Source organism: Myotis lucifugus, unplaced genomic scaffold (assembly GCF_000147115.1).
Source record: "Myotis lucifugus unplaced genomic scaffold, Myoluc2.0 scaffold_19, whole genome shotgun sequence".
In the NCBI taxonomy this organism is placed as follows: Eukaryota; Metazoa; Chordata; class Mammalia; order Chiroptera; family Vespertilionidae; genus Myotis; species Myotis lucifugus.
The window spans coordinates 11,703,255-11,716,732 of record NW_005871067.1 but is presented as its reverse complement, the minus strand read 5'-3'; the positions used below and the strand labels follow the sequence as shown (position 1 = coordinate 11,716,732).

The 13,478-nt window shown below is 39.1% G+C and overlaps 1 protein-coding gene across 7 annotated transcripts in view; it reads right to left on the bottom strand.

Moving 5' to 3' along the window:
* FAM168B (family with sequence similarity 168 member B) overlaps positions 1 to 13,478 on the bottom strand; it is a 107,846-nt gene that overhangs the window by 11,615 nt on the left and 82,753 nt on the right. The window contains exons 4-5 of one of the 7 annotated variants that reach the window (XM_023751288.1): positions 4,817 to 4,903; positions 4,547 to 4,596 (exon numbers count right to left, since the gene is read on the bottom strand). The exons of the other annotated variants lie outside the window; for them this stretch is intronic. Coding sequence (XP_023607056.1) covers positions 4,547 to 4,596; positions 4,817 to 4,903 — 137 coding nt within the window. The remainder of the gene's footprint in view (positions 1 to 4,546; positions 4,597 to 4,816; positions 4,904 to 13,478) is intronic. 7 annotated transcript variants of the gene reach the window in all.

Below are 13,478 nucleotides of genomic sequence, written 5' to 3'. Positions count from 1 at the left end.
AAATGAAGATAGTGTAAGGAGCTTCTGGAACAATTTCAAGCTTACCAACATTCATATCATGAGGGCACCAGAAGAAGAAGAAAGAGAGCAAGAAATTGAAAACCTGTTTGAAAAAAAATAATGACATGCCCTAACTGGTTGCTCAGTGGTTAGAGCATCAGCCCATGGACTGAAGGGTCCCAGGTTCAATTCTGGTCAAGGACACGTACCTCGGTTTGCAGGCTCGATCCCTGGCCCCAGTTGGGGCATGTGTGGGAAGCAAGCAATCAATGTGTCTCTCTTACAGTGATGTTTCTCTCTGAGTGAAATAAGTCAGACAGAGAAAGACAAATACCAGGTGATTTTTGCCTCTCCCCCTCCCTTCCACTCTCTCTAAAAATAAATGGGAAAAAATATCCTTGGGTGAGGATTAACAAAAAAACAAACAAACAAAAAATAATGACACAAAACTTCTCTAACCTGGTAAAGGAAATAGACATAAAAGTCCAGGAAGCACAGAGTACCAAACAAGATGAACCCAAAGAGGCAAACACCAAGACACATCATAATTAAAATGCCAAAGGTTAAAGACAAAGAGAGAATATTAAAAGTAGCAAGAGAAAAGCAGTTAGTTATCTACAAGGGAGCTTCTATAAGACTGTCAGCTGATTTCTCAATAGAAACTTTGCAGGCCAGAAAGGCTTGGCACAAAATATTCAAAGTGATGAAAAGCAAGGACCCACAAACAAAATTACTCTACCCAGCAAAGCTCCATTTAGAATCAAAGGGTAGATAAAGAGCTTCCCAGAAAAGAAAAAGCTAAAGAATGCATCACCACTTAATCAGCATTACAAAAAATGTTAAAAGTCTTCTTTAAGAAAATAAAATTTTTGCCGAAACCCTAGAAATATGAATAAATGCCATAAATACATATCTATCACATTATTTTAAATGCAAATGGATTAAAGTCTCCAATCAAAAGACATATGGCAACTGAATGAATAACAAAATAAGACCCTTAACATATGCTATCTACAAGAGACTTGTTTCAGATGGAAAGACACAGGCTAAAAGTAAAGGTATGCAAAAGATATTCATGAAAATAGAAACAAACAAACAAAAAAGCTGGGGTAGCAATACTTATACGAGACAAAACAGACAAAGGCTATACCAAGAGACAAAGAACGACCCAGCAATTCTACTTCTGGATATTTATCCGAAGAAACCCAAAACATTAATTCAAAAAGGCATATATATCCGTATGTTCACTGCATCATTTACAATGGCCAAGCTATGGAAGCAACCTAAGTGTCCATCAATATTATTTTTAAAAAAAAATTATGCATGGTAGTGACATTAGCATCATGGTGGCATGAGATGCTCCCTTATCTCTCCCCTTCTATCAGTAACAAGTAAAGCATCCATGACTCAACAAAGTCTCCTCACCCAACACACCAGGACATTGGAAAGATCCACGCATCTGTACAGCTGAAAATGGTGGACTGAAACACATAAAGGGGTAGGAACTGGGGGAACAGCAGAGGTGCCACCTCCAACCCTGTTCCCACCACGGCGACTCTGGCTACCCCAGAGTCAACATACATGACTTCAGCCTCCCGGCCACAGTGCCACAGGCAACCCCAGCTCTGTGGGAAACCGCCTATTGTCTTCACTGGCAGAGAAGTGTAGACAAGGAACCTGGAAGGCTGGTGATCCTTGAAGCCCTTGCAAAGGTCAGGGCTGTGCACCCATTGTTAGTCCAGACAATGGTAGCTGAAGCAACTTCCCCATTTATTATTATGTAAATCCTTGCTGATGGGCTAGTCTGCCTGTTACTGGAAATTGCCTGCCTAAGGGCTATGGGTGTATCCCAAACCAATAAAAGGTTGGCTCGGCCTGAGCACCAGGGGAAGTCCTTCTCCTTGAGTTGGACTTGCTGCCTGGTCCCCCAATATTCCCAAATTATCTCTTGTCTCTTCTTTTTCATTTGTGTGCGGCTCCTCTTCCAGATCCTGAACCCTGAACCACACGGGACGTGGAGGGAAACATTTACCACACAGCTCTCTCCATCCTCCAACCCTCATCGCACTGCCACAGCAGTACCCACAACCAGATGACATCAGATGTGGTGGAGGCAACTGCTATCCTGGTGACTCTGATATGTGACCCCAGTGACACTAGCAGCAGCAAGACACTAGTTATCCCAGAGTAACAAACAGCAATGACAAGGCACCAACGACACCTTTGGTGGAGAGAGTAAAGCACTAGTGCTCAAATATAGCCAGAGGCATGTCAGGTAGGAGAAACCAAAAATATGTGCTATGGCACCATGTACTGGAAAACTAAAAAGGCCTCTAATTACCAACCTGTTGGACTCTTAGGATCAAAGTAAACAACAAAGCTGTACCAAAATAAGAAAGGTATTGGCTACTTCAAATGCACCCAGAGGAATAACTCATCAAACACCATAAAAAAAAAATCATGGTTACACGGTAGCAGATAAAGAAAATAATAATTCTCCCAAAACCACACTTAAAGTCATAGAAGATTGTGATCTAACTGAGAGAGAATTCAAAATAGGCAACGTGAAGAAACTACAAGAAAACTCAGAAATTCAGATCAATGGGTTCAATAATAAAATTAATAAGCAGAATAAGTAAATTAACAAAGACCTAAACAGAAATTCTGCAGCTGAAGAACTCAATAAATGACATGATGAATGCTTTGGAAATATAGCAGATCATATGGAATAGAGAATTGTGGGAGCTCCAGAGTAGATCATATAGAAGAGAGAATTGTGAGCTGGCAGATAGAAATCTATAAATAATTCAGGCAGATGAGTAGAGAGAACTATGATTTTTTTCAAAAATGAAGAACTCTATGAGAACTATCCAACTCCATTAGAAAGGGCAACAAAATGAAAATGGGTATTCCAGAAGGGTAAGAGAGGGAGAAAGAAGCAGAGAGCTTATTTAGAGAAATAATAGATGAGAACTTTCCACAACTGAGGTAGGAATTCAATATACAAAGTCCATGAAACTAAGAGAACGCCTAAATATCTCAATGCAAACAAAACAAAACAAAACCTTCTCCAAGACACATCAAAACTGTCAAAAGTCAATGATAAAGAATTTTAAAGGCAGCCAGAGAATAAAAGATGATAACCTACAAATGTACCACCATTAGGCTATCAGCTGATGAAACCCTATGGGCCAGGAGAGTGAATGACATTTAAAATACTAAAAGATACAAAATGTTAGTCAAGAATATTCTATCAAGCAAAGTTATCCTTTAGATATGAAAAAGAAGTGAAGTCTTTCCCAGATAAACGAAAGCTGAGGGAGTTCATAACCACTAGATTTGCCTTGCAAGAAATGCTTAAAGGAAGGAGCTCTTCTACCTGAAACAAAAAGCACAAGTACCCAAAACTCTGAGTAAGGTGATAAGAAAACAGAATCAGAAGTTTGTGATTCAATATCAGAAAAGGCTGTTAGACAATTACAGTATAAAGGTTAAGGGAAAACAAAAAGCATTCTAAATAACTACAGCTACTTCAACCTGGTAACAAACTCAATATCAAAAAGCAACAATTTGTGCCAGCTCAGTGGTTGAGTGTCAAACCATGAACTAAGAGGCCACTGGTTTGATTCCTAGTCAGGGCACATGCGCAGGTTGTGGGCTCATTCTCTAGCAGGGGCCGTGTAGGAGGCAGCCGATTGATGATGTATCTCTCTCAGCTATGTTTCTATTTATCTATCCCTTTCTCTTCCTCTCTCTCTAAAAAAATCAATAAAAGCATATTTTAAAATTAAATAAATGAACAGCTATATGACAACAAATTGGATAATCTAGAAAAAAATGAATAAATTCTTAGAATCACACAATCTTCCAAAATTGAATCATGAAGAAATAGAGAATCTAAATAAACCAATCAACAGTATGGTGATTGAAACAGTAATCAAAAACCAAGAGTCCAGGACCAGATATGGGCTCACTGGTGAATTCTACCAAACATTCAAAAAACATTAAATACCCATCCTCCTCAAACACTTCCAAAAAATGAAAGAGGAGGGAATGCTTCCAAACTCATGTTACAAGGCCAATATTATCTTGATATCAAAAACAGATAAGAACACTAACAAATAGCCGAAACCGGTTTGGCTCAGTGGATAGAGCATCGGCCTGTAGACTGAAAGGTCCCAGGTTCGATTCCGGTCAAGGGCATGTACCTGGGTTGCGGGCACATCCCCAGTGGGAGGTGTGCAGGAGGCAGCTGATCGATGTTTCTCTCTCATCGATGTTTCTAACTCTCTGTCTCTCTCCCTTCCTCTCTGTGAAAAATCAATAAAATATATTTTAAAAAAAAAAGAACACTAACAAATAATATTATTCAGATAAAAAATAGATACAAAAATCCACAACAAAATATTAGCAAACTGAATAAAACAATACATTAAAAGGATCATATGCATGGTCATGTGAGATTTATTCCAGGGATGCAAAAATGGTTCAATTTCTGAAAATCATTGTGATACACATTAACAGAATAAAGGATAAAAATCATTACCTTCTCACACTGGCCTGATGGCTTAATGAGTTGGAGAGTCATCCTGTATACTAAAAGGTTGAGAGTTCAGTTCCTGGTCAGTACCATTACCTAGGTTGCAGATTTGATCCCCGGTCCAGGAATGTAAAGGAGGCAACCAATTGATGTTTCTCTCTCACACACTGATGTTCTCTCTCTCTCTCTCTCTGTCTCTCTCTCTCCCCTCCTTCCTCTCTTCCCAAAATCAATAAAAACATATCCCTGGGTGAGAATTTGAAAAAAAATAATAACCATCTTTAAAAACAACAATGAAAAGTCCTAGCTGGTTGCTCAGAGTGTTGACCCATGAACTAAAGTCCACCACTTTTAATGGAAGTCCTAGAAAGAGCAATTAGGAAAAAAAAATAATGATTAATATAAATGAATAAATGGCATCCAAATAGGAAAGGAAGAAGTAAAACTGATGACATGATTTTATATAAAGAAAACCCTAAAGATTACCAAAAAAACTATTAGAAATTATTAATAGATACAGTAAAGTACAGAGTACAAAATCAATTTACAAAAATTGTGGTGGTTCTATATACTACTTACAAACTATAAGAAAGAAAAATTAAGAAACAATCCTATTTAAAAATCACAACAAGAAGAGTAAAATATTTAGGAATAAATTTCACCTAAGAGTTGTGAAATGCCTGTACAATGAAAGCTATAAGACATTTTAAAAAATAAAGATGACACAAAGAAATGGAAAGATATTCCATGTTCATGTACTGGAAGAATTAACATTACAAAATTGTCCATACTACCTAAAGCAATCTACAGATTTAATGCAATCACTATAAAATTCCAATGGCATTTTTCACAGAAATAGAACAACAACAAAAACAAAAAACCCTCAAATTTGTACAGAACCACAAAAGATCCCAAGCAGCCAAAGCAATCCTGAGAAAGAAACAAAGAGAGAGAGAGAGAGAGAGAGAGAGAGAGAGAGAGAGAAAGGAAGGAAGGAAGGAAGGAAGGAAGGAAGGAAGGAAGGGAGGGAGGAAGGAAGGAAGGAAAGAAGGGAGGGAGGGAGGAAAGAAAGAGGCTTGAGAGGAGGAAGGAAGATGGCTGCCGATGGGAAGGCAGACTGCAAGATAGTGTGAGAGAGAGAACTATATAACCGGACACCTGGAGGAGAACATGGGGAGACAAAGAAACAGCCCGCATATGAAAGAAAAGCAGGCATCACCAGAAAAGGAAGTAAACGAAATGGAGGCAAGCAAGCTGTCAGAGAAAGAATTCAGAGAGATGGTCATAAGGTGGATGAAAAGAATGGAAGACAAATTCAACCATATGTGTAAGAACCAAGAGGAAATGAAGAAGAACCAGGAAGAAGTGAAAAATGACATCACTGCTATAAAGAATTCAATAGAAAGCATCAACAGTAGACTAGAAGAAGCAGAGGACCGCATCAGTGAGCTAGAAGACAAAGTAGAAAAAAATATCCAAGCAGAGCAGCTTCTAGAAAAAAAAAAAAAAGCAGGAGGAGAGCCTAAGAGAACTTTGGGACAACACAAAATGAAACAACATCCACATAATTGGGATGCCAGAAGGAGAGGAAACTGAGCAAGGAATAGAAAACCTGTTTGAAGAAATAATGACAGAAAACTTCCCCGATATAGGGAAGAAAAAACTCACACAAATCCAAGAGGCTCACTGAGTCCCAAACAAAATGAACCCATAAAGAGATACGCCAAAGCACAATATAATTAAATTGGCAAAAACCAACGACAAAGAATACTAAAAGCAGCCAGAGAGAGAGACAGAAAATTACCTACAAAGGATCCCCCATCAGACTGGCGAATGATTTCTAAACAGAAAACATCAGGCAAGAAGGGAATGGAATGAAATATACAAAGTCATGAAAAGGAAGGGTCTGAATCCAAGAATACTACACCCAGAAAGGCTATCACTCAAAATTGAGGGTGAAATCAGGAGCTTCACAGACAAAAAAGGACTGAGGGAGCTTATTACCACGAAACCAGCAATGCAAGAAATGCTAAAGGGTCTACTGTAAAAAGAACAAATAGGAAACGAAGAAGGAACACAGGTGTAAAGAATAAAAATGGCGACAAGTACCTATCAATAATAACTTTAAATGTAAATGTATGAAATGCCCCAATCAAAAGACATAGGGTAACTGGGTGGATAAGAAAACATGACCCATATATCTGCTGTCTACAGGAACCCCACCTCAGAAAAAAAGACACACACAGACTGATGGTGAAGGGATGGAAAAAGGTTTTTTAGACGAATGGAAATGAAAAAAAAAAAGCTGGGGTACCAATACTTATATTTGACAAGTAAGATCTCAAAGTGAAGGACATAAAAAGAGATAAGTAAGGCCACTTCATAATACTAAGTGGAGCAATCCAACAAGAAGAAATAACTCTGGTAAACATATACGCACCCAATACAGGAGCACACAAATACATAAAAAAAACTTCTTGAGGATATCAGGGGGGAGATTTACAGTAATACAATCATAGTAGGGGATTTAATACCCTACTATCACCATTGGACAAATCCTCTAAAAAAAAAAATCAGCAAAGAAACATCAATCCTAAATGACTCATAGATCAGATGGAATTAATTGACATCTTCAGAACATTTCACCCCGAAGTTACAGAATATACATTCTTCTCAAGTGAACATCAGTCATTTTCAAAGATAGACCATGTATTGGGTCACAAGCAAAGTCTATTCAAATTCAAGAAGATTGAAATCATATCAAGCATCTTCTCAGATCACAATGGCATAAAACTGAAAATCAACTACAATGAAAACAATCCAAAAAAATCAAACACATGGAGACTAATTAGCATGCTATTAAACAATGACTGGGTTACCAGAGAGAACAAAGAAGAAATAAAAAAACAACATGGCAACAAACAACAATGAGAACACAACAATCCAAAACCTATGGGACACAGCAAAAGCAGTCTTGAGAGGGAAGTTCATAGCTCTACAAGCCTACTGCAAAAAACAAGAAACAATGGTAATAAATTACCTAACCCGACAACTCAAAGAGTTAGAGAGCAACAAGAAAAGCCCATTGTAAGCAGAAGGAAGGAAATAATAAAGATCAGAGCGGAGATAAACGACATAGAGACCAAAAAAACAATACAAAAGATCAACAAAACCAAGAGCTGGTTCATTGAAAGGATAAACAAGATTGATGAACCTCTAGCCAGGCTCACCAAGAAACAAAGAGAGAGGACCCAAATAAACAAAATCAGAAATGAAAGAGAAGAAATAACAACAGACCCCACAGAAATACAAAGGATTGTAAAAAAATACTATGAACAACTCTATTACAACAAACTAGACAACCTGGAGGAAATGGACATATTCCTAGAAAAATACAACTTTACAAAAGTCAATCAGGAAGAATCTAAAAATCTCAATAAGCCAATAACTATGGAAGAAATTGAAGCAGTAATCAAAAAGTTTCCAGCAAATAAAAGCCCGGGGAGTTTTACCAAACATTCAAGGAAGAACTAAAACCTATCCTCCTCAGACTATTCCAAAAAATTCAAGAGGAAGGAACACTTTCAAGCTCATTCTATGAAGCCAGCATCACCCTAATAGCAAAACCAGATAAAGACAACACAATGAAAGAGAATTACAGGCCAATATACCTCATGAACATAGATGCCAAAATCCTCAACAAAATCCGAGCAAATCGGATCCAGCAGTACATCAGAAAGATCACACACAATGACCAAGCAGGATTTATCCCAGGGATGCAAGGATGGTACAATATCCGCAAATCAATAAACATGATACATCACATAAACAAATTGGGAGTTAAAAATCACAGTCTTATCAATTGATGCAGAAAACACATTTGACAAAATCCAACACCCATTTTTGATAAAAGCTCTCAGCAAGGTGGGAATAGAAGGATCATACCTCAACATAATAAAAGCCATATATGACAAACCCATATATGACAAACCCAACATAATAAAAGCCATATATGACAAACCCACAGCCAACAGCATACACAATGGGCAAAAACTAAAACCATTTCACCAAAACCGGTTTGGCTCAGTGGATAGAGCATCGGCCTGCGGACTGAAGGGTCCCGGGTTCGATTCCGGTCAAGGGCATGTACCTGGGTTGCGGGCACATCCCCAGTGGGAGATGTGTAGGAGGCAGCTGATCGATGTTTCTCTCTCATCGATGTTTCTAACTCTCTGTCTCTCTCCCTTCCTCTCTGTAAAAAATCAATAAAATATATTAAAAAAAAAAAAAAACTAAAACCATTTCACCTAAGAACAGGAACAAGACAGTGATGCCCACTCTCACCACTCCTGTTCAACATAGTAATGGAAGTATTAGCCATTGTCATTAGACAAGAGGAAAAAATAAAAGGCATCCAAAATGGAAAAGAAGAAGTAAAACTGTCTTTATTCGCAGATGACATGATATTGTACTTAAAAAATCCTAAAGACACCATCAAAAAACTATTACACTTAATAAATGAATTTGGTAATGTAGCAGGATACAAAATTAACGCCAATAAATCTATGACATTTCTATACACCAATAGTGAACTTACAGAAAGAGAGACTTAAAAAGCAATCCCATTTACCATCACACCAAAAAAATTAAGATACCTAGGAATAAACTTAACTAAGGAGATAAAAGACCTCTACTCAGAAAACTACAGGACGTTGAAAAAAGAGATAAAGGAAGACATAAACAGATGGAAGAACATACCATGTTCATGGATTGGTAGAATCAACATCATTAAAATGTCCATACTACCCAAAGCAATCTATAAATTCAACGCACTCCCATTAAAATACAATCGGCATATTTCACAGGTCTAGAACGAACTCTCCAAAAATTCATCTGGAATAAAAAAAGACCCTGGAGGAGAAACCAAGATGGCGGCATAGGTTAACGCTGGAGTTTGCTGCCTCTAACAACCACTTCAAAAATACAACTAAAAGACGGAACGGACATCATCCAGAACCACAGGAAGGCTGGCTGAATGGAAGTTCTACAACTAGGAGGAACCGAGAATCAGAGGAGGTGCAGTGCTGAAGTAAAATACTAAGGTGCAGAGTGCGCGCGGCGCGGGCTGGTGGCTGAGGGCGCGGTTGTCTGTTTCAATCCGGAGGGAGCCTCAGACTCAGAGCTCCAGATCTGGGCGAGTCTTTAGGGACCCATACTCAAACGGGAGAAGCAGGACTGTCTGGCTACGGTCCCTCCGAGGTTTGCAGCTGTTGCTGGGGCAGAGAGGCAGAGCCCCTGGGGACGGACTGAGAGCAGCCATAACTGCTCCCTCCTCCACCCTGTTGATCCCGTGGGACCCGCCCCGCCCAAGCCCTGCACAGAGCCATTTGCCGGATAGCCTCAGGCAAAGGCTAGATTAGCACAGCCAGTCAGCCTGGAGGTCAAATCCCTCTAGTATTAACTATAACAATCAAGGCTTAACTACAACAAGACTGCGCACAAAGACCACTAGGGGGTGTACCAAGAAAGCGTAAAAAATGCGGAGACAAAGAAACAGGACAAAACTATCAAGGGAGGATATTGAGTTCAGAACCACACTTTTGAGGTCTCTCAAGATGCTTCTAGAGTCTGTCGATAAACTTGATGAGATGTACAGGAAATCTAATGAGACCCTCGATGGTGTGATAAAGGACCATCTAGAAAGTAAGCATACACTGACTGAAATAAAGAATATTATACAGACTCCCAACAGCAAACCAGAGGAGCACAAGAATCAAGTCAAAGATTTGAAATGCGAAGAAGCGAGAAACACCCAACCGGAAAAGCAAAATGAAAAAAGAACCCAAAAATACGAAGATAGTGTAAGGAGCCTCTGGGACAGCTTCAAACGTACCAACATCAGAATTATAGGGGTACCAGAAGATGAGAGAGAGCAAGATATTGAAAACCTATTTGAAGAAATAATGACAGAAAACTTCCCCCACCTGGTGAAAGAAATAGACTTCCAAGTCCAGGAAGCGCAGAGAACCCCAAACAAAAGGAATCCAAAGAGGACCACACCAAGACACATCATAATTAAAATGCCAAGAGCAAAAGACAAAGAGAGAATCTTAAAAGCAGCAAGAGAAAGAAACTCAGTTACCTACAAGGGAATACCCATACGACTGTCAGCTGATTTCTCAACAGAAACTTTGCAGGCCAGAAGGGAGTGGCAAGAAATATTCAAAGTGCTGAATACCAAGAACCTACAACCAAGATTACTTTATCCAGCAAAGCTATCATTCAGAATTGAAGGTCAGATAAAGAGCTTCACAGATAAGGAAAAGCTAAAGGAGTTCATCACCACCAAACCAGTATTATATGAAATGCTGAAAGGTATCCTTTAAAAAGAGGAAGAAGAAAAAGGTAAAGATACAAATTATGAACAACAAATATGCATCTATCAACAAATGAATCTAAGAATCAAGTGAATAAATAACCTGATGTACAGAATGAACTGGTGATTATAATAGAATCAGGGACATAGAAAGGGAATGGACTGACTATTCTTGGGGGGAAAAGGGGTGTGGGAGATGCGGGAAGAGACTGGACAAAAATCGTGCACCTATGGATGAACACAGTGTGTGGGGAGTGAGGGCGGAGGGTAGGGTGGGAGCTGGAAGGAGGGGAGTTATGGGGGGAAAAAAGAGGAACAAATGTAATAATCTGAACAATAAAGATTTAATTAAAAAAAAGAACTGCATATGTTAATTTCAGGCTTTTATTAAAATATTATTCATAAAATAATGCTTAATTATGCAAAAAGTTCACTTACATAGGGGGAGTATTACTAAGTTTTAAGAACTATGCATTGCAAATATTTCTACTTGTTTTGTAAAATACTCTGTAAAATCACATTAATTGGCATCAATTTGGGAAATGAGTAATTTATAAAATGTTACTTTATTACTTTGAACTACATATATTACATTAGTCCTTTGTAATTTCCTTAAAAAATTATTAAAGTCATTGTTTCAATAAATACCTGATATATTTAAAAAAAAAAAAAAGACCCCGAATAGCTGCAGCAATCCTGAGAAAGAAGAACAAAGTAGGTGGGATCTCAAGCTGTATTACAAAGATACTGTTCTCAAAACTGCCTGGTACTGGCACAAGAACAGACATATAGATCAATGGAATAGAATAGAGAACCCAGAAATCGACCCAAACCAATATGCTCAATTAATATTTGACAAAGGAGGCAAGAACATACAATGGAGTCAAGATAGTCTCTTCAATAAATGGTGTTGGGAAAATTGGACAGATACATGCAAAAAAATGAAACTAGACCACCAACCTACACCATACACAAAAATAAACTCAAAATGGATAAAGGACTTAAATGTAAGATGGGAAACCATAAAAATACTAGAGGAATCCAAAGGCAACAAAATTTCAGACATATGCCGAAGCAATTTCTTCACCTAAACAGCTCCTAGGGCATTGGAAACTAAAGAGAAAATAAACAAATGGGACTACATCAAAATAAAAAGCTTTTGCACAGCAAAAGAAACCATCAACAAAACAACCAGAAAGCCCACTGCATGGGAGAACATATTTGCCAATGTTATCACCAATAAGGGTTTAATCTCCAACATTTAAAGGGAACTCATACAACTTAACAAAAGGAAGATAAACAATCCAATAAAAAATGCGCTTAAATAGACACTTTTCAAAAGAGGACATTCAGAAAGCCAAGAGACATATGAAAACATGCTCAAAGTCACTAATCATCCGAGAGATGCAAATCAAAACAACGAGTTACCATCTCACACCTGTCAGAATGGCTATCATCAACAAATCAACAAATGACATGTACTGGTGAGGATGCGGAGAAAAAGGAACCCTCGTGCACTGCTGGTGGGAATGCAGACTGGTACAGCCACTGTGGAGAACAGTATGGAGTTTCCTTAAAAAAACTAAAAATGGAACTCCCATTTGACCCAGTGATCCCACTTCTAGGAATATATCCCAAGAAACCAGAAACACCAATCAGAAAGGATATATGCATCCCTACGTTCATAGCAGCACAATTTACCATAGCTAAGATTTGGAAACAGCCTAAGTACCCATCAGCAGATGAATGCCCATCAGCAGATGAATGGATTAGAAAACTGTGGTAAATCTACACAATGGAATACTATGCTGCTGTAAAAAAGAAGGAATTCCATTTATGGATAATAAAGACCGTTATAAACTGATGAACAAAAATAGATACAGAGGCAGAGCAGCATCAAACAGACTGTCAAAGTACAGTGGGAAGGCTGGGGAGGTTTGGGGGGGTGGCGGGCGGGGTGGTAAGGGATCAACCGAAGGACTTGTATGCATGCATATAAGCATAACCAATGGACACAAGACATTGGGGGGTAGGGGAGGCCAGGGGAAGGTAAGTGGGAAAACAAAAGGAGACATATGTACTACTCTTTGTAATACTTTAAGCAATAAAACAAAATTTAAAATAAAGAAAGTTGACTTCATCCTATCTAATAAAGAAGGAATATGCTAATTGACCATCATGCCCTCACAAGATGACTGCCCCCACAGCCAATAAAGAGGGATTATGCTAATTGACTGCCACACCCTCAAATATGGTGGCACCCACAGCCACAAGATGGTGGTGCCCAGTCCCCTCAGCCCCACCCGGGCAGTGACCGCTCTGCACACCTGCCTCTGGAGTCCCAGGTCCCTTCAGCCCCCCAGCTGCCCAGCGCTGGCCCGAGGCGCAGGCAAGCCTCGAATGGCAACTTCCCAGCCTACGCCCGAGGCACAGGCAAGCCTCGGATGTTGGCTACCCAGCCACCCAGGGCCGGCCCAAGGCTCAGGTAACCATGGCAGGCCGAAGTCTGTGCTGCAAGAATTGGTTGCCGCAGAGATGTGATGGGGGCATCGCCTTCCCCTG